The sequence below is a fragment of the Tauraco erythrolophus genome, chromosome 2, assembly GCF_009769465.1.
Source record: "Tauraco erythrolophus isolate bTauEry1 chromosome 2, bTauEry1.pri, whole genome shotgun sequence".
NCBI classification, from domain to species: domain Eukaryota; kingdom Metazoa; phylum Chordata; class Aves; order Musophagiformes; family Musophagidae; genus Tauraco; species Tauraco erythrolophus.
In genome coordinates, this window is record NC_141466.1 from 88,713,576 (window position 1) to 88,734,468 (window position 20,893).

A 20,893-nucleotide genomic window follows, 5' to 3' on the forward strand; every position below is an offset into this window, starting at 1 on the left:
CACGGACACCCCATACAGACCCCATCTGTCTGCCCTCTGCTTTGCTCTTCCTGCTCCCCTCGCCCTGCACGCTGAGGTCAGGGAGGCGATGTCCACCACCATGGTGGTGCCACGTAGTGTCGTAGGTTTGCGTTGTAAAATTAGGAAGTCCTGCTGCGCTGCATCCATCACCATGTGCGTAACGTCCTTTATTGAAGAAGGTTTGGTCATAAGTACAGTGGGAGATGACTACAATTAATTTGATTAGAAGCGTTAAAAATAACGAGGAAGCTGTCTCTCTGTCCTATAGTCATGCTTAAATTTTAAAACATTTGCTCCTATGATTTGGAGGATAGTTAATGTATAAAGTATTATAAGGACAAACTTTTATTAGACGAACTTCGTATATGATCTTGAGTAAGGCATTTGACCTGCTCTGTCTCTAATATCCCTAGATGTAATAGGAAGAATATATTTTCATGCTTCAGTAGGAAGTAGATAGAATTTAATAAGTATTGTGAAATGCTCAGAGGTAACAATAATAGTGTTCATGTAAGTATTTAGATAAGCAACATTTTAATATACTACTTTAAATAGGTGAAAGTACTAAAATACTTTAAAAACATTTTTAGTTCACACCATTTTGGATAGCTTTCATTACCAGCTACTTCATTAGATTTGAACAAAATCAATATCAGTACATTGTTCAGACAGATTATTTATATAAATTTATTGCGTACATATCACTTCTTTCCTTTGCAGTTTCTACTAATTTTTCTTACTGAAAAGTAACTGCAAGTTCTGTGTTTTTTGTCAGCTACCAGTTGTTGAGTGGATATAAGCCTGCTCCCATGGATCTGAGTCTTATCAAACTGACCCCCTCTCAAGAAGCTATGGTGGATAAACTAGCAGAGAATGCTCACAATGTGTGGGCAAGGGACCGTATAAGGCAAGGCTGGACATACGGTATCCAGCAGGTAAGTGCTAAGTTCAGTCACCTGAAAAAGCGTGTGTCTATTGAGATATTTCACAATTCAACAGGAATAATGGACAAACAAAAGCAGGAAGAAGCAGCTAGTGAATGAGAGTCTGACAGTCAAAGATACAAACAATGCAGAATTAAAGCAATACTGCTAAATCTTGCAGCAGTATGAGACTCTTCTTTACAAGCAGTATTGAAAAAATGATGGTATATTCCGGTATGCTATCTAGGTCTCAGGGTGCGAAAATTGCATGCAGGAAGCTAATATGCTCTAGTATTTAAGGAAATGTAAACATTGACTTTCAGTAGAGGAATCATTTAAATGTTTGCAGTCCTGGGAATTGAATAATGTTGTTTATCCAGGAAAATCAGAATATAAACTTCTAGTAACCACTTTGCTAATGCGTTGTATTTCTGGCAGAGGCTGTCTTTAACTGAGAATAGCTAAGTCAGTCTCCAAGTTTCAGTCTGCTTTAGTGGTTTTGTCTCAGTGAATAGGAATGCTTTGGGTAGGTATCACAATGTGTTATAAGAAAGAGGAGTAAAAATTAAACATGGTGGATTGTTAACAGCAAAACTCGAGGTCTTTGTTTTCTTTTAAAAAAAATAAAAAAATCGATCGAGTATACAATGAGCCTAATTTATTATTTTTCAGGACAGGTACTATATTAATTTTCCCTTAGGAGTCATATTTTCTGTTCTTTTTGTCATTATTTGTGAATTTTGTATCAAGGAAAGTGTCTTTATGTCTGTTAATAAATGTGTGGTAGCATATCACAGTGAAACTTTAGGAAAATTCACCTCTTGGTTAAATGAGTTTTCATGGTTTTGCGCTGAACATAAAATCATTATTTTTGCGAAAATGAGAAACAGCTGTTTTGTAGGCATACGCTCTTTCCTACCTACAAGCAGTGGTTTTAATTTTGACAAAAATTCAAGTTACACATTTCAGTTCAGCACATTTCAAATTTTGTTTTTGTGCAAGACTGGAAGCTTTTCTATAAAATAAAATAAATCTGGTTTTACATGTATTAAGTTAGGCACTTAAATTCACTTCATCACATACTGACAGAATACATTTATGTGACAAAATATGTGCTGCATAACATTTCAGCATTATCCATTATAATATCTTACTCTAAGGCTCTCATTTTGTTACTTTGTGAACTATTTAGGAAATCTGTTCTGTATTTGAGTTTAGGCAGACAATGAGACAATTTTTATATTTGCAGACTGTAATGTATGTAATATCCCCTGCTAGATAGACACTGAAGATAATTCAGTGTTGGTGCAACTCCCCTGCTTACAACAGAGTTAAATTTTCCCCTAATACTGCATCTTTGAGTAGGGGAAGGTGGCCCTTTGAAGTGTTGTTAACATTTCTGATGGAATATTAATCATGAGAAGTGTTGGAAGTGATGATTCTCTGTTGTCAGGTAGGTGGAGCAGATTAATTCATATTGAACCAACTATTTTAATCCTGTGTTTATGGAGACAGTGCACAATTTATTTCTAGAATGAGATTCCATATATCTCTAGATGGTCAAAATAAGTATTTCTGATATATTAAAGAATACATTCAATAATTTACACCATGCCTCCCATATTTTTTATTTGCCCAGAAGCCAAACATTTTCAATACAGGGCCTTGCCAGTCAGGAGATTTGAAATAAATGGATGTTGGGAAATAGTTACAGCTTTGATAGAACCCTGACATATTCCAAAATTAAATTTAGTTTTGAAACAGAATTTATTGGTTAAGATGAAGTTAAGAAGTTTCTGGAATCAGGTGCATCTCTTAGCTAATTATGTTTCTAACTAGCATCGGGAAAATTTAAACCCGCAACTCATATGTAGTGAATAGAGTTTCTTAGATCTTGAAGATAATTTCACCTACCTTGTGGATCCGTATATCTTTGAAAAAAACACAAATAATGTTGCTGGATTTATTGGAGTGAATTTGCAGTTAAATGATATGTTTTCTGAATTAGTGATGTACTAAGCAAGAAAGGCAGTTGAATGGTGCTGTCAAAGAGTTTTTCAGTGTTACTGGATTGGGAATGATAATAAAAGATGTAGTGGGAGTGGGTAGCAATGAAAAAAAGTTTCTCCTTTACATCTGCATGATGTATTTATACACTGTCTTTAGGTAAGTTTTGATGTGCCTGTTGGTACAGAAGATTCTGGTTTTGAAGAGGCGTAATGTGAGAGTAATAAGTCATTAGTTTTACTATGGTTCCCAAAAGGCAGTAGACTTGCCCCAGGCCATAACTTCTGTTTAAAAAAATAAAATAAAAACATTGATTAGACAAATCTAGTATGAGATGTAACCTAAAATTAAACACGTCAATTTAATGTCAGAAGAATCATGAAATCTGTCGTATGTTATCATAGAATGGTTTGGGTTGGAAGGGGCCTCAAACATCATCTAGTTCCAACCCACCTGGCATGGGCAGGGACGCCCTCCACTACACCAGGTTGCTCAAAGTCTCATCCAACCTGGCCTTGAACACCTCCAGGGATGGGGCATCCACAGCTTCTCTGGGCAACCTGTTCCAGTGCCTCACCACCCTCAGTGTAAAAAATTTCTTCCTTATATCTAATCGAAATCTGTCCTCTTTCAGTTTAAAGCCATGTTTTCAGCATTGTGCCCGGGAAAAAAGACTGACCTTACTGTTGAATCTAAAATGTTGTGGCCCTGTAAAGGGATATTTTGAGGCTCTCCAGGAGAGAGCAGAGGAAAAGAGGAGGACTTGGTGATCTACTCACTGAACAGTTCCCTGTATTTTATCTACTGATCTTAAAATGCTGTTCTGAGGGCCAGCCTTGGGACTCAGGCTTCCCCTAGACTCCCTTCTTAATAAATGACCTGCTCACTGGATGACAAAGCTGAACACGCCAATTAAATCTGTGCTCACTTAATACAATTTATAGTCTCATGTGAGAAAACTCTTGGAAGATAGAGGTATAGTTTTGAAGCCTTTAGTCTTGTAGTTACTGAACTGTGCATTACCTGTTTTCCATAAGTGTTTTAAAAATTGACACCTATATCCTCACAGATATGTAACTGAACAATTAAGAATTAGGTATCTAAATCCATTTTGATGGCCAAGGACAAGTTGTTTATATAAAGAGGTTATCACTATCACTTAGACCTGCAAAGTTTTAAAATAAAATGGTAGCCTCTAGTTAGGTTTTCAGAGCTGTTTTAAGCAATCAGTATGAATCAAGCTCTGATTTTAACTAGCAGGTTGCACTCCGAAAAAGACTTAGACAAATTTTTCTGCTCTAAATCTTGGCTGGGCTTAGATATGTGATCGGTATTGAACTGTTCTTCCTTACCAAGGAAAAGACGACTATAGGCATGCAGAGAAGAACTTGGAGAATTTGAAAGTGAAAAGCTTAAGTGCCTATGAAACTGATCACATTCAGAGTTGGAAAGCCATTTAATCGGGGCTTTGCAGTCTTGGGTGCTTCTCCTCTGAACATCCAAATATTTTGTTGGATCTGATTCATTCACACTGATGGAAGACTTGTGTGCTGAGTGGGGCACTGTTGTAGAGAATGAACAGTGTCTTAGTTACGTTTTCAACAGAAGATGGTTGTTAAAGATCATCAAGAGCTCAGACATATTCATGACCTTCAGGAAACAAATCAACAAAATCAGCAGTACACTTTATTCCTTATTCTTGGCAAATTACAGTAGTCTCATGTACGGTTAAGCAGGTGTATGTCCTGGGAAACTTTCCCACCAACAGCATGTCCTGTAGAAGCTGCCATGCTTGGGATATTGATTTCCTCTTAATTCAATTATTTTTCTCTTTTCTTTCTCTGGAGAAAAGACAGACAACTGAGTTGCAAGAGTGCTTACAATGTTCCGATAACAAATACCAATTAATTGAAAGTCAAAAGAAGAGAGCAGAATAGCAAGGTGCTCCTTTCTGGGTGCAGTGTAAAGATGCTTCTCATTCAGCTGACGTACATATTGCATGGCAAGCTGTGAGCTGTTGTCCACACTGCTTTGTGCTTCTGCTTGACTCCAACAATGGGTTTGTTTCATGGGCTGAATTTTTTCATCCCATCATATTACTGTGACATGTTACAGTACTGCATTAAAGTGACATGATATTATGCTGTATAATGCTATAACAGATCTTGCAGAGCTATGAAATAGTTTCCTAACGGAAAGAAGCTTACAGATGTTTGAAAGGAGATGAACTAATCACTGGGAAATATGTTATAAACAGCAATCATGCTGTGGCTGTAGGATGGATTAGATGATCTAGCAGGTCTGTTCCATCATGAATGCCTCATCATTTTGGGATTATATGATACGAAAAACTAAAGGGATGCTGTCAAGTAGTTCATGTATAAACCATTTCTTTCCTGTTATAAACTGGTGGGGAAAATCCTTCCAAGTTCCAGATTTTTTCTTCTAAATCCACCAATGCTTGTCAGGATTTTTTCTTAACAAGAGATAGCTGCTCTTTGTGCATGACTATACATAGTGTTTTTGTTCTGCTGCTGCAGAGCCAACCAGCCAGCCAGCAGAGGGAGCACAAGTTAACTAATAAATCCTGTTCCCAGAACTGTGCTGACAGCTGTGATGACACTGATCACAAACAAGTAAGTATTTTTAGTTGTACAGACTCACAGTAGCTTATTGCTCCATGAAAGGAGCAGAATGAACAAAACAGGTAGGAAAAATACATATTTCTGCTTAAAAAAACCTTATTAAACAGCAAGGGTAAGTGGAAAAAACAAGCACAAAATCAGTATGAAGATACTTGACAGTGTCCCTTTAAGGGAGAATGTGATTGTCCGCAGGTTGGTCTTCTGAGAATTGGGGAAGAGGTAAATGATCAAAGACAGATAAGGGAGATAGATCCAGGCAAAGGAGTAATATAGACGTGGTGTAAGTCAAGGAAATAATCACATTTGTGCTATGAGAAGGGTTGTGGGTTTTGTTTTGTTTGAGTTTGGTTTTGGTGTTTGTTTTTTTTTTTACATGTAAGGATTTTGACATTATGTCCTATCATAATTACCTGAGGTTTTTGTTCGGGTATTTTTAAGGAATTATTTATAACAAGCTGATGGAAAAATACTGCTGAAGTATTAAAGAATGCATTTGTTGCTAAATCTTCACAATCAAATGGAAAATATTCAGAACCCACATAAGTTTATGCATGAACTTACGATATTGGTTGACGTTTATAAAACGGTGATGTCATGCATACAGGAGAATCCTAACTTTTTTATACATAAAGAAAAGACAGAAAGGGAGAGAAAAGAGTCAAGCTTAGAGACTCTCAGAGACAGAAAGCAAATGAAAATTGTTTCAAGTATATTAACCGCTCCCTGTGTCTTCCTGAATACATGACTTTTAGGTATCCTCACTGATTGCGGACATCACAGCCAAAGATTCAGACTTTCACATTTTGCTTGTATGTATTGTCACATATACAGATAGCTTAGTCAAAGGGTGTTGTGCTTTTTCTTCATGTTGTATTGTGCGTTGTGGCTGAAGAACCTAGCAATCAGAAGCCCCATTTATATTGAGAAAAACAGTGTTTTAAAAATCCATGGCTTTAACAATTGGTGATAAAAATCAGTGACCTAAAAAGTTCTTCCCACTGTGTGAAGAATATCTTAAAAAAGATGCTCTGTGCTTCCTGTCCTAGGATATTTAGTCAGGACTGTGAAGCGATTACCAAGTCCGATTTCTCTTTGGCCTAAAATGCAAGACAGTTTGATCTTTTTAAGTCAGGATCTAATTTTTTTTTTTTTAGATTTTTGTAGAAAGCATATGACATCATTATTTGATGAGGAGTTGGTCTTCTCAAACTGACTCGTGCTGTAATGCAAGAGTGGCACTGTTCTGGAAATTCAGACTGAGGAAATGTGATCGTGTGGGAAAAATCACAAGTGGAAAGCTTGTCATTTACTTTGTCATTAAATAGATACAAAATGACATCTTGTCCTTGTAAAAACTACTTGTTACCTCACTTTCGCATTTTGCATTATTTGTGCTGATATATTAGTTCATTCCATTTATAGTAAGGGCACATGCAGCCAGGCATTCCATATGACTACGGTCCTCAGTGAAGATGGTAGAGCTGGACATATATTTCTGAGGATACATATGCTTTCAAGGACAGAACTCAGCTGCTAGTATGACAGTGTTGGAACACAACTTCTGCTTTGGGTGGATACATTTAGGGTATTTGTTAACATTGCCAAGAATATGGCTTTATGAGGACTTTATTGTGCTTTCCATCTTGTTCAATGACTCTGGAATCTTGAAATTACTTATTTAGTAAATACCAATTTAGAATTGTATTTGTCCTTTTCCCCTATAAAATAATTTTGAGTTTTAATGGTTAATGGTTAAACACGAGCTGCCATGATAAATGTAGAAAAGTTAGACCAGTGGATAGCAAGATATGAAATGTACGGTGTAGGTAAATGATGCTGTTCAGAGTTTATGTGCTGCACACTGACGCAGTGACTCACTGAGCTGGGTTTCTGACAGCATTGCTGGCAAGCCCACCAGTAGCGTTTGTTGTGGCAACTGCTCAGAAATCTTTGTGGAAGTGCAAGATCCACAGACACGGCAGCAAGCAGAATCAATTTGCGGCTGTGATATAAGTGTTTCCTAATGGTGCAGACGAAGCTAGGAAAACAACAGCACGTCTGTCTCACTGAGTTTGTACTGAAATACGTTTGCTTTGTGCTTGTCATTTAACAGCCTTGATTATGAGAACAAAATCATTTCAGTACCACACAGAATATGTATCTGTGCAGCTCTAATGCTTTAAATCACAAAGTTATGATCCCGTTAAATTATTATCGTGTTTTTCCTGCACTCTTCTTAGTCTATGCTTTCATTATTCAGTCTTTTCCTGTCTTTTTGATAGGCACTTATTTATATATGTTTCTGGTGTCTTTTTGTTCCTTTTAGTCTAGTGATCTGTGCTGTTCCTGAACTTCTCAGAGCTTTGGGAAGGCCCAGGAGTGCACAGGTTTGCGGTATCACATTTATAGCTCTGAAAACTATATTATTCTTTATCATTTCAGATGTCTTTTAGAGGTTTATATGAGGCTTTGTGTTTTTGTTACTGAATTACTTCTGAAGAGTACAACTTTATGATACGCACTGTATCTCTTAATAGGTTCTTCTTAAGGAACTGCTTATAGAATTTGACTATGGTTTTCTATGCTGCTGTAGACAGCATGGACACTCCTCTTGTTTCGTTCTGACTTTTACATGACACCTGTCTATGCAAGTTGCCAGACCAGTTGCTAGATCCAGTGCACTAGATCAGTTGTCTACATGTCACATACTCATTGAATGACTGAACGCACTTCTGCACCTCTCAGCTCCCGGTGTGTTTCCTCTGTGAATTATTTTGCAGCAGTATTTATTACCTTTAATGGAAGTTTTGAAAGGCTTGTTGATATCTGTTCGTATGGGTTTGTTTAGGTATTTTTTCTGTAGTTCTTTTCTGTTACTATTAAGAGCTATATTCAGTTAGTGCCAGTGTTGACCAGTTATTGCCTATTTCAAATCCATTTATAGCCTACAAATAAGTATACGTGTGCTGATTTAAAAAATTCTTTCTCTGTCATTTGTTGTGCATAGCAAAATCTGTAACGTACACTATATAAAGTAATACTGACCTTTCATGGTCAGTGTTACATCACTCAAGATTAACATTATTTATTATTAGTTTTCGTGTATTATTACTTTTCATGTTTGTAATGCTTTCTTTTACTTAAGGAACTCCAAATTAAATTCTAAATGACTAATGCACAATGTTTGTGTTACATTAAATGAAGACAAAGTTGTGTAATAGAATATATAACTTTTTTCTTTTTTTTTTTTCTGTGATATGTGAGGTTCTAAATTCAAGACCAAATTCATATGTGCTACTCGGCTCAAACCACTTGAAATAGAATCTTGTCAATAAGCTTAAGTTTGGGTGGTTTTTTTTGTCTTCTGGAGAAGATCTGCTTTTATTTCTCTTTCAAATTACTCAGTGAACAAGTAGTTGCCAGAAAAATTATAAAAAAACACAGTCTTCTGATGAAGCACTAGATGTCAAACCTGGAAATTTCTGGCAAAAAATTAAAAACTTAGGCTGAGTTTTCCTTCTTTTAACAGTCTACACTACAAAGCCATAACTTTTCTGTAGTGAATAGGAAGAATTAAGTCTATGTATGAATTGCAAATGTACTCAATAAAAATTACCACTCTTAGCTAATCAGTTTTCTTGTTGACTTGATTGTGACTGTGCGAAGCTCAATCACTATGTAGGATTGTTCGATTGATTAGCTACACTTAAACCACAGAGGTGCAGAAGATTGTTAGTACAAAAACTTATGATGAGTATAACAGTAACAGTTCTTAATTCAGCAATAAGTAAACATTCAAAATTTAGATAGGCATATCATAGGGAAAAAAAGAACAAAATTATTAAAAGAAAAATGCCTTCTTATATTCATATTTTAAAAAGTAGCCAAAGTCTTGAATAGGTGAAAAAGGTCACAATATTAAATAAAATTAGACCCAAGGAAAAAAAATCTAAATCTAGATTGTTCAATACTTAAGATTTTTTAATGCCTTTTTTCCTTCACCCTAATTTTGGACTTAGGCATTTTTAAAAGCACTTATACTATATTTCATTATCATACATTGTTATCAGCTGATTGCCTGTGTGTTAATGTATGTTGATGGTTACTATGGCAATTACCAGTGCATTAGTCTAACTGTAAATCATGGATAAAAAGTTACACAATTGTTGTTCCAAACTTGTGTTTCATATTTTTAAAGCCAATATTACATAATATCTTTTGGACATACAGTGTTTCAAATGAAATTATATCTCTTTTTTGTCCTTTCCAAGACAAATAATTAAACCCATGCTGTTTCATCTCTGATGTTAACATGAATGTTCTTATATCAAATAATTCCTTACAACATTTACTTCAACATTTTTTTTGTCCGTTCTGTTCTGGAAGCAGCCCTTTTTCACATCTACCAAAATAAGTATTGGAAAAAGGGGGATGTCAACTTTGGCATTTGAAATAAATATGGCAAGTACTCCCCTCAAATGGTCCTAATGTTGGCCCTGCCACTGTCCTTCTCACTGAATATAACTAGAGCTGATATGGTGTAGTAATTTGTATCCCCAGCAATGAATTATCTTTATCTTTGTGTTACCCCTTTTATCATATAGGTAATGCTTGTCCCGTAATATTTCTTCTTCTAAAGGATCACTGGTAGGACCATACTTAATCAAGCACTGGTTAATAACTACACTTTGGTATTTACTCACCATGATAAGGCAAAAGGCAAATAGCCTTATATCTAAACATTGAAAGGACAACAAAAGATGCTTGCAAGTATTTGTCAGAATGGATGTGCCTTTATTTTCTGCCTGAAAAGACATAATGAAAACCACATACATTCTTAAAAGTAGAAATGTAATGCTGTAAAAGAAGTAAGATACTTTCATTGCAGGCACTGTTTTCTAAAATAATAGGCACTATCCTTGCACTTCTTAATGAGTCTGACCCATCATAAAACCCTCTTGATATCTTTGGTATTTGTATCCAAGAGAACAAATAGCATTTTCTTTAATATGTCTAGTCTTTATTTTTTTTTTATTTTTTTTAAATAAGATATTAGGAAGAACATGGAGAATTCTTTATATGGTTTCTCACTGCCAACAAATGCTGACACAATGTGAGAAGAAAGTGTAGACAAGGGAACAATTCTATTAGTCACTAAAAATTCTGTTAGCCATATGAATAATCCAGTTAAACAATGCTTTCAAATAAGATAATTTTGCACTAGAAGACAACCTAATCAATTTTGTGTTAATAAACCTAAAATACAAAGATTAAACCTTACCAATACATTAATTTCAGCTGGAGGAGAGGTTATGTTAAATTACCTGTTACGAAAAATCTGCACATGAAGCACATTTAATCATATTCTTACAAGACCCTTTATTTTTAAAAAAATACGTTTTAAGTATTTAACAGAGTAAGGCACAGGTTTATTATATATTTATTATTTATTAATTTATCATTTTTTATTAGCAGTGTTTTGTTCTTTTGTTTATATTTTGTTTATTCTCTGGGGTTTTTATAAATCTTGTTTAGTGCTATAATTTTAAAAAAACATACATATGTGTGGTACAGTAATGTCTCTGAGCTTTAGTTACATACTAGCTTCTTGTTGTGGTAGCTGCTTCATGAACAGTGTACAAAGAATAATCCCTTTGACTTTTCAGTCGAATTCTTCACGTTTATCCCTGTTCTTGTTTGCCTTGTTATCCTATCAAGTAAACGGGATGGAAAGTGAAAGCAGATAAAGCCACACAGTTTCGTTTGTGCATTACTACTTCTTTTAGGTAAATTCAGTGTTGTTAATAGTTTCTAGACTACTGCAACTTCTTTGAATCCTTGCTGTATTTGCAGTTCCATGATTTTGGTTGGTATAAATAGTAATTTTTATACTGCTGCTATAGCACAATTTTATCTTTAAAACAAAACACTGTTTCTGATATTGAATTGATTTCCCATATTTACACAGGATGTGAAAATCGACGAAATCCTCGCCTTGTACCTTATGCTCTTTTGGATGATCGGACAAAGAAGTCAAACAAAGACAGTCTTCGGGAAGCAGTCCGCACTCTTCTAGGCTATGGATACAACTTGGAAGCTCCTGATCAAGATCATGGTAATTAGTTTTGTTGGTTTGTACTTGTCTCAAAAAAAAAAAAAAAGTAGAATATCTGATTCCATTACTGAATTTGTTGGTCCAGTAAAAAAAATCTGAAGAGGTACAGTGTCTCCAAAGCTAATGGTGGCTTTTCTTCATAGAATCATAGAATGGCATAGGCTGGAAGGGACCTTAGAGATCATCTAATCCAACCTCCCTGTCTTCATCTTCTGTTGTTTATATTCCCTTTGATCTTACATTCCTTCTTGTTTCCTTTTCTTATCCTGTGGCCTCAAATGAAGAATTGTAAAATGAAACATTTGTAGATTTGGTAGTTCAGATGAATAAAAATTAAAAGCTTAAACAATTTAGATCAGGATTTTGAATACTACAAGACACAACCCTAAAATACAAAATATCGGGCCAACATGTTTGTTGTCTTTCTCAATATATGGTCTTATGCCAGGGAATAAAATGTATGATTACAGTTTCAATATGTGTATAAATACCTGAAGTTCCTCAATCTAAAATGAAGTTTTTAATTAAAAACTTTTTAATTAGTACTATATTGTTGTTTCAAGACAGAATAGCAAAATTGCTAAGAAAAAGATCATACGTAAATGCAGTACACGTGAATCTTGTATTCCTACAATTTTAACTCTAAATAATGACGAATTCTACACTTCATGTTCAATCTTGTATTTAAACACTCAAAGCTACAAGATGAAATTTTTGAAGACAAATGCCTACAAACCAAATTTCTGTGAGTGTCAAAATGCAAGTCTGGAATTAGATAGTCTATTAGAGCATTTAAGCTTCCTGGACTTTCTCAGGTCTTTGAAGTTGAATAAACGGTAAATAAATTTTAATTCACGTCCTGCAAATGTTTTCTTTGAATTTCCGTCATTGCCAGATTGTATGTTTTGTTGATACTGCAGGCAGTATTTTCAGCATGCATAGTTTGAGTTTGAGAAACCCTAAACAGGAAAAAAATTGAAAACTATAAAAACTTTTAATAAAGAAGTTTTAAATAAACAGTACACAACATTTACCTCAGTAACTGCAGTATATAAAATGTTAAGAAAGTAAAAGAAATCAGGAGATAAAACATACAAATAAAATAAATTCTCTTATAGATTTTGGCTTTTAGAGCAACAGTTTTCTGTCATGGTGAGATCAAGTTGTAAGACAGAACACAAGAAAGGGATATTCTTGGTACTGTACTATCATTCTGGAACACTAACTGCATATATAGAGAGGAAATTATAACATAATAGATATAACTCCTCAGCAACCATATTCTAAAAGTTCACTTAGAGATATGGAATATAGAATAATCAAATCAAAATTGAAACTTACATCTTTATCATCTCAGCAAAGTGTGGAAAATTTGAGAAATGTGTCTAAGCCTTATCCTATCAATGATTATTTTTCCTGCTATGTAAATTTGAACATATTTAGACTATAGACCCTCAGTAAAGCATTTCTGCAGAAGGTGTAACTCATACTCAAAGTGTACACAGGGAACCTGCCGTTTTAAATTTCTTTTCTAAAGCACATACATGCTCTGATCTTCAGCTTTTATGAGAGACTGCTATTAAATTGTACTTTGAAAGGCATCCCTTTCAAAAGGAAATGAGGCATCACTGATAACATGAGTATCAAGTGTAACAAGACTGCATTGCTGAAGGGGCAAAACAATGGGGGCAAAGTGCCATAGCCTCACTGATAAATCTGCCTATGCCTGGTCTGGAGAATTTAAGGCTGCTGCATAATCTTGGAATTTCTTCTCCTCCCACTATGGGAAAGAAATGCTATGCAGAGTGAGCAAGTATGGCTTCTTGTTGGTTCCGAGAAGGTGGATTGTCTGGTACAGAAGGCTTTTGCCTTTTGTGCTGATAGAGGGGCTGTCTAGTGGTGTAGGGTGAGAAGGAGAGAGAGCACGCTTATTTTCCACAATCTTCTCCACGTCCCACTGAACAATATTAATCCCCTTTCCTCATTTACCATGTGCCTCTGCCTTTACGTGGGAATGAATTGCTGGAAAATTTTATTTATTACTTATAATGCAGAGATCCTTGAGCTAGTTCTGTGCATGGAGTTACTAGTGAAATGTAAAAAACACAATTCACAATTGCTGTCCTTGCATCCGAAAGGTGTCATCAATCCTGTTGCAAAATTCCCAGAGGAAATGACCTGCAGAACAGTGTCCCACAAACTGGTCTTTCTTAATCAAAGACTGGAATTGCATTCAGCAAAAGATTTTTATACTCATTTTGAGGATTTAGATTTTACAGTTTATGAGCCTCTAAAGTTTTTGAGATGCATAAAACATGTTATAGGGATCCTCTTTCATCAGACAAAATTCATACTGTTATTAAAGGATTTAGAGCCCTCTAGTGGTGTTCTGCATCTCCATTCATTAATTTTGTTTTTAAAATTGATTTACAAAGCTCTATAGCATTGTTTTTATACATTATTATTATTGTTGTTGTTGTTATTATTATTATTATTTACTACTTCCTAGTTTCCCACAGCAGCTGTGCTGTTGGGATTTTTTAGAATGTAGAAAGTATTAGGTTACTCAGAACCTGAAAAATGAGCAAATTCTTGATTCCCAAGCTTTGTGGTGGTTCCTCTCCTATATAAGTCAGGTACCGAGGAACTTTAGACCTGTTTTTAAGACATAAATTGTGTAGACCATCAAAGAGAAGATTTTACTGGTGAAGAATTACGTGGGAGGTAGTTCAGAGTTGCTTACAAGAAAATGAGCCTGACCTAACTGAAGTCAGACATTTGGTTGCATGAGAAGTGACAGTAAGTTCAGAGGCACGTGATTTCATAGGTGTTCAAGATAATATTGGAAATGTGGACCGTGATGTGGCTGAGAAAACAGAAGAGAAAGGGGGAGGTTCTTAACATGACTAACAAACAGACGGGTAGATGCAAACATATTTGCTCTTACAACAAACTCAGGAAGAGGAGGAATTACAGTGATCAGACTGCGATACTGATCTTTCAAAGGCTGAAACAGACTTTAATAATTTGCAAATTTGTGGAAAAGGATCCAGAATGCTTTAGGCATTCTTTTTCCTAATCTGAGAAAAAACAAAAAAGAAATCGGAGTGATCCCTGAGTAGTGTGATTTGATTAATGGAAAGAAAACTGTATAAAATACCAGAGAAGAGAGTAGTTAAGAAAACCTAAGGAAGAAAGATATAGAGTTCAATTCATCATTACTTCTCATGCTTTGTGAAATTGTTTTCATCTTTTTAAAGTGTGATTTTTGTCATTTCAGGCTACCTTATGGTTTGAGTTGATAATAAAGTCTTGGCAAGAAGGGTCAGAAACAGACTATAGGACTGTGTAATAAGTAAGGAACAGTGAGGAGATTTGTATGTACTCACCATACAAGGCTGTACTTGAAACTATTTTAGCAGAAGATACTAAATAAAGAAAATCTGTAGAGTAGTGAAAGGTAGCTCAGTGAGGGAAAACTCACTGATATAAAATGCTGAAGGAAAGAAGAAAGTAGGTAGGATTAAAAATGTTTAAAAGGACGTCAGGAATGGCTATCTCCAAGGCACCAAGTAGCCTCATGAGTAGTAGTATTCAAGTAATAGTCATGAGTAAATGTTCTTAGGCAATTTTTGAGAACGTTTTCCATAGGTAGTAGATGGATGTCACATAGCCGTAGATGAATCAATAAACGTGTTTTTTCAAGACAGTGTGTTCAGTACAGTGAGGGAAAGAAGAAAACTGGAGAAATAGGTGAGATTTGTGGTTTTGTGAATGGCAGAAACAAAAGTACATCTGTATTGGAACAGATTGATCTGGAATGGATAGTGGGATAACACAGGAAAAGAGTAGAAGTGGGAGCAAAGGAGTGGGTGGGATAGATGGAGAGTTCAATCAGAGCTTAGAAATCCAAGTCCAAAACTTTATTGTTTGTTAATTGTCAAGCAAAAAGGAGAAAATAGGTTTATTTATATGCCTCAAAACAGTACATGTACCAACATATTTTTTCTCCCTTTAAAACTCTTTCCTTATACATTCCACAAATTTTATAAAGCAGAAATGTGAGGCATAAACTAAGCTTGTTTCTAATGCTAAGCAGATAGAATAACGTTTCATTTTTATGCTTGCCTTGAGGTTTCTTTTGTCCTCTTTTCCTGAAGCAGGCCAGTAACAACCCAGCTTATGTTTTCTCAGTATTTTTTTTAGCCATTATTCTTTCATGGAGTGAAAGAGGTGAAAATATTTAGAAGGGAGAAGTCGAATGTGTCAAAGTTGAATTTTAGCCTCCTTTGAAACTTTTCATGTAGCCATTCTGGTATTTGAGAAAAGATACTTATAATTCCCTGACAAAAAGTGAATTTTAACTTTAACACTCAAACTAGTTTGTTATGAATCACTTGCAATTAAGAGAATTTTGGAATGAAGCATGGTAAGCTGTGATAAGCACATGTGATCATGCTGCAGATACATAACCGAATGAATCAGTGTGAAAGCTTTTGTTTTCACACAGATGTTAATGTTGTGGGTTTTTTTACACTCTATCGCACTAAACAAGAAATGTGAACAAGCTATTTTTCTTCATCTTAACTTGACAATTGACCAACAGTAACTTTGAAGTGAGAAGTGGCAGTTTTTAAGGTGCTCTATGAAATCTTGTAGTCAACTGACTATCTTTTCAACAATTTGAAAGATAATAAAGGAGAATAGTCAACACAATTCAGACTTGACATCTTGTTATTTCTGTTATTTCACTAGCTAAATGATATTTTCTACATAGTACCTTGGCTATGACTAGGTTTCCATTTGTTCTTGAAAAGTAACTTGCCTTGCCTTGAACAGGAGTTACCTTTCTTAAAGGAGCAGGAGTCTTTACATCATTTTTCCCTTGCTTCGGTCGATCCCCTACTCATGAAGAAAAAAGTCCCCAAACTTTTCCAACGTGAGTCCTGCCCGCAGGATTGCAATCCTTCCCCATGGATTGTACCAGTTTGGGCTTTACCAGTCTCGGCCTCTTAGGGAGCTGCTGCCACTCACGTCGGCGTGGGCCGTCCCACGGATTCCAGATGCCTCCACGACCTCGTCATGCATTTCCATGCCCATTATTAACAGTACCTTGTCGTGCATCCCCTGCTCCACGACCTCTCCTGGGCTCAGGCATCTCTTTTCCGACGTGGGTTTCTCCACAGGCCACGAGTGGGTCTCTGCTCCGCCGAGTACACCCTGGCTGCAGGGGGGCCGCCTGCCATCTCACACCAATTTGCAAGGGAAACCTCAGCTCCAGTACACCTCCTCCTGCTCCATCTTCGCTGACCCGGTCGTTGTGGTTGTTTTCTCTTAGATCTTAATCTCCTCTAGAGGAGCTCGGCCCGGCGGGCACCCCGGGAGCGAGGTGCTTCCCGAGCCCCCCATGCGGCTCCCCCGGCGCCATCTTAAGCACATGGCGCCGGCCCGGGCCCGGGCAGTCGCCCGGCCGGGAGCCGGGAGCAAGGGCAGCGCCCTCCTCCCCTCTCCTCGCTCCTGAGCAAAAAGCCCTTTCCCGCCCCTTTGTCCCAACTTAAATAGGGCAATTCGCAGAGGTTCCATTTTGGCTCAACCTCCCCCCGGGGGGGATGGGACTCAGATCTGGTGGCACAGGGAGCAAATCCCCTCCCCTGCCACCAGAACACCCCCCCCATCAAACTATCACACCCTGAAAAGGACTATTATTACATTGGGATTTTTTTGTTGTTATTAAAGCTTCATGCAAAACTTATTTTTATTATTCCTATCCTCTGTTTTCCATTACTTCTGCAAAAACATCTAAATTGCAACCTTCCTTCTAGTATTTATTATAATAGCTAAAAAATATAGTAAGAAATTTTTATAGCAATGACATACTGAAGAAATCTGACTTTTAGAATATAAATGAGAAGATTAGGTGAGTTGATCACAGTCTCTAAGTAAAGATGATGTCAGCTGAGGAATCTTGTCTTGAAGACAAACATTTGTCTCTTATGGTGATTGGAAGATTAATTTGGCATGTGTTTTGTTGGGGTTTGTATGTTTAGTGGTTTTGGGTTTTTGTGGGGTTTTTTGTGTTTTTTTTTTTAAAGTAACTGAGGGCCCGGTTCACAGCATCACAGAGTTGTTGAGGTTGAGAGGGACCTATTGAGATCATCTGGTCAAGTAGGGCCCGCTAAAGCAGGTTGTCCAGCCATGTCCAGATGGGTTTTGATTATCTCCAAGGATAGTGTCCACAACTTTTCTGGCAACTTGTTCCAGTGTTTGGCCACCCTCACAGTAAAAAGTGTTTTCTTGTGCTCAGATGGAATTTCATGGTTTTTAACTTGTCTGTTGTCCTGTCACTGGGCACCGCTGGGAAGAGTCCGGCTCCCTCTTCGTCATTCCTTCCCACCAGGTATTTATACACATGAGATTCCACCCTGAGCCTTCTATTCTTCAAGCTGAACAATCTCAGCTCTCTCTGCCTCTCCTCATAAGAAAGACATTCCAGCCTCTTACTCATCTTTATGGCCCTGTACTAATTCCAGTAAATTGGTGTCTTTCTTGCACTGGGGAGCCCAGGACTGGACCCAGCACTCCAGAAGTACCCTTACTAGTACCAAGCAGAGGGGAAGAATCACCTCCCTGGACCTACTGGCAATGCTGTTCCATATTGTAGTCCAGGGTACTTCTGTTACTCTTTGATGCGGGACTACATTACTGGCTTATGTTCCACTTGTCTATCAGGACCCTCAGGTCCTTCTCTGCTAAGCTTGTTTCCAGCTGCTCAGCTCCCACTGTGGTCTGTTGCCTTGGGTTACTCCTCCCGAGGTGCAGGACTGCATTTCTCCTTGTTGAACTTAATGAGATTCCTCTCAGCCCAGTTCTCCAGCCTGTTGAGGTCTGCTGCGTATCTTGACCCATAAGTGCTGAACTGAGTCTTATACCATCCCAAAGCATCCCATGCATTCCAGCTGCTCTCTCACATAAAGGGCAACTCTTTGTCTTAACCATTCCAGCCTAAAAAACATGTATCCATCTATCACAATGCTCCAGTCATGTTATCCTACCATGTTTCTGTGATCCCAGTGAGGATGGTAGCTCTGTAACTGCACTCAGACTTCCGAGTTCTACTTTTTGTCATGTATGCTGAATGAATTAGTGTAGAGTCATTTCAGAGAGGTATCCAAACATGCTAATTCCCCAGAAAGGGCAAGGGTGCTTTCCTCACCCATAAGACTGTAGACACTTTCTTCTTTTCATGTCTGTGCTCAAAGGGATTCCTTTGCCTTTTGTTTTCACTACCTTCATGTTGTCAGTAATTGAATACAGTACTTTCTGCATTGTTTTTTTTTCCTTTACTTCTTTTTTTTTAAAAAAAAAACTTACAGCTATGAAACTGGATGTGTGCAGTGGGATAATGGAAAAATTCAGGATCTTCCGCACAGAAAAGACTTATGCAGTGAAAGCCGGGAAGTGGTACTTTGAGTTTGAGGCAATTACTGCGGGAGACATGAGAGTTGGCTGGACCAGGCCGGGTTGTCTGCCAGATCAGGAACTTGGCTCAGATGAAGAAGCTTTTGTTTTTGATGGCTTTAAGGTTTGTATATGTTTATCTGTAATAATACGTGTGATTGTAAACCTTTTAATTTTGCATCTTATTCCATGTGTCACTGCCTCAACTTAATTGCCTTCTCTTCTTTCATTTGCGTTTTATGAAATTATTTCGCTCTTTGAGAGCCTCGGTGGAATAAGGAGAATCAATGTCACCTGAAAAATTTATTAGCAGAGTTTGTAATTTCTATAATTTTTTCACAGCTTCACGGTATTTCTACAGTATATATAAAGTGTTGAAAATCTAAGTGACTTACTCAAATTGGATATACTGGCAGAGCTGTAATTAACTATGAATCATTTCTTTGAACTATTAGTCTGTTGTTCTCTCTATAAGTGCCATTAGGGAATAAATACAGTTAAGATTATTGACAATAAATGTTTGAGGCAAACTTTGATACAAGTTTTTTATAGGAATGTAAAGTTAGAAAGAATATCCCTAGGTTTCATGGAAATCTGTACAGTTTGAGTAAATTAAGCATGATAGAATGAGTAATTTTTGCTCATATCTAACTCTGCATGAGACAAAGACAGATTGAAATCTAGAAGTAAAAATATACAGGAAATAAGCTATTTTATGTTACTGAATTTCATCAGAGTAGGTTAAATGACTCATTAAAACTTTTTATTTCAGTATGAAGGCAAAATGTTATCCAAACCGTAATTGCTATTAAGGCTACTGATGACTCATGTCAAAATGTTTCTTGTATCTGATGTTGGAATTAATTTCCTTCATTACTATTACAATATGTAACAGAAATCAACAGTATTTCTGGCTGTTCCTAGTCAGATCAAGCTCTCAAGATGTATTTTATTCATGCTGTTGGAATTGAATTTTTTTTCCAGGCTTGTATTACATGAGAAGATGCCTTAAAAAGAGAACCGAAAAGTTGTTTTTGTAAAATATCTGATTGGTTTAAGTAAACTATTCAAGTCCTGTGTCTTTACTACAATAGCTGTGTAGTAGTTTGCCTTCTGAATCGTAGGGTTTTGACCTTTGGGTCTCAATCCACAAAGCTATTTTGTTGTCTTTGATTTTTATGAGATCTCTCCTTGGTTGGAGAAAAGTTTTTAACCTTCAGAATACACAGAAAGGCTCATTTGTTTGTAGGATTTTCAGGATGGATACCGAGGTTAAAATCTACTTGCAATGGACATACGAATAGGGAACCTATTTGTTACTAATGCTGCTTTGTTTTATGTGTGTTACAATAGTTCTTATTAGACGCTAATTTATTTGAATTCCTATCAAAGACCCCATCCAAAGCCTTTACAGTCTTTGACTTGAAGGTCAGTCATACCAATCATTAATCATGCCCTAAGCTACTCTGGGATCTATCAGAAGCTCAGAATGCTTGTCCCATCCACAGATAATTCTGTTCCTTCCAAAATCTGGTATGGCAGGAAGTTTATTTTGTACAGAACATTTTTTAACATTATACTTAAGGAACCAATAAAATTTGTTTGGAAGAGATGAATTTATAGGCTACTAGATTAAATAAAAGCAATTGCTTAAAAAAATCTTGTGAGGCAGCTATTTAACATTGTAATTGATAGCATATTATTTTCGTTACAAGTCTTTCATG

The 20,893-nt window shown here is 36.6% G+C and overlaps 1 protein-coding gene across 1 annotated transcript in view; it reads left to right on the forward strand.

The window, feature by feature from the left end:
* RYR2 (ryanodine receptor 2) overlaps positions 1 to 20,893 on the forward strand; it is a 333,950-nt gene that overhangs the window by 155,223 nt on the left and 157,834 nt on the right. The window contains exons 26-28 of the mRNA XM_086626085.1: positions 797 to 960; positions 11,565 to 11,711; positions 19,085 to 19,293. Coding sequence (XP_086482211.1) covers positions 797 to 960; positions 11,565 to 11,711; positions 19,085 to 19,293 — 520 coding nt within the window. The remainder of the gene's footprint in view (positions 1 to 796; positions 961 to 11,564; positions 11,712 to 19,084; positions 19,294 to 20,893) is intronic.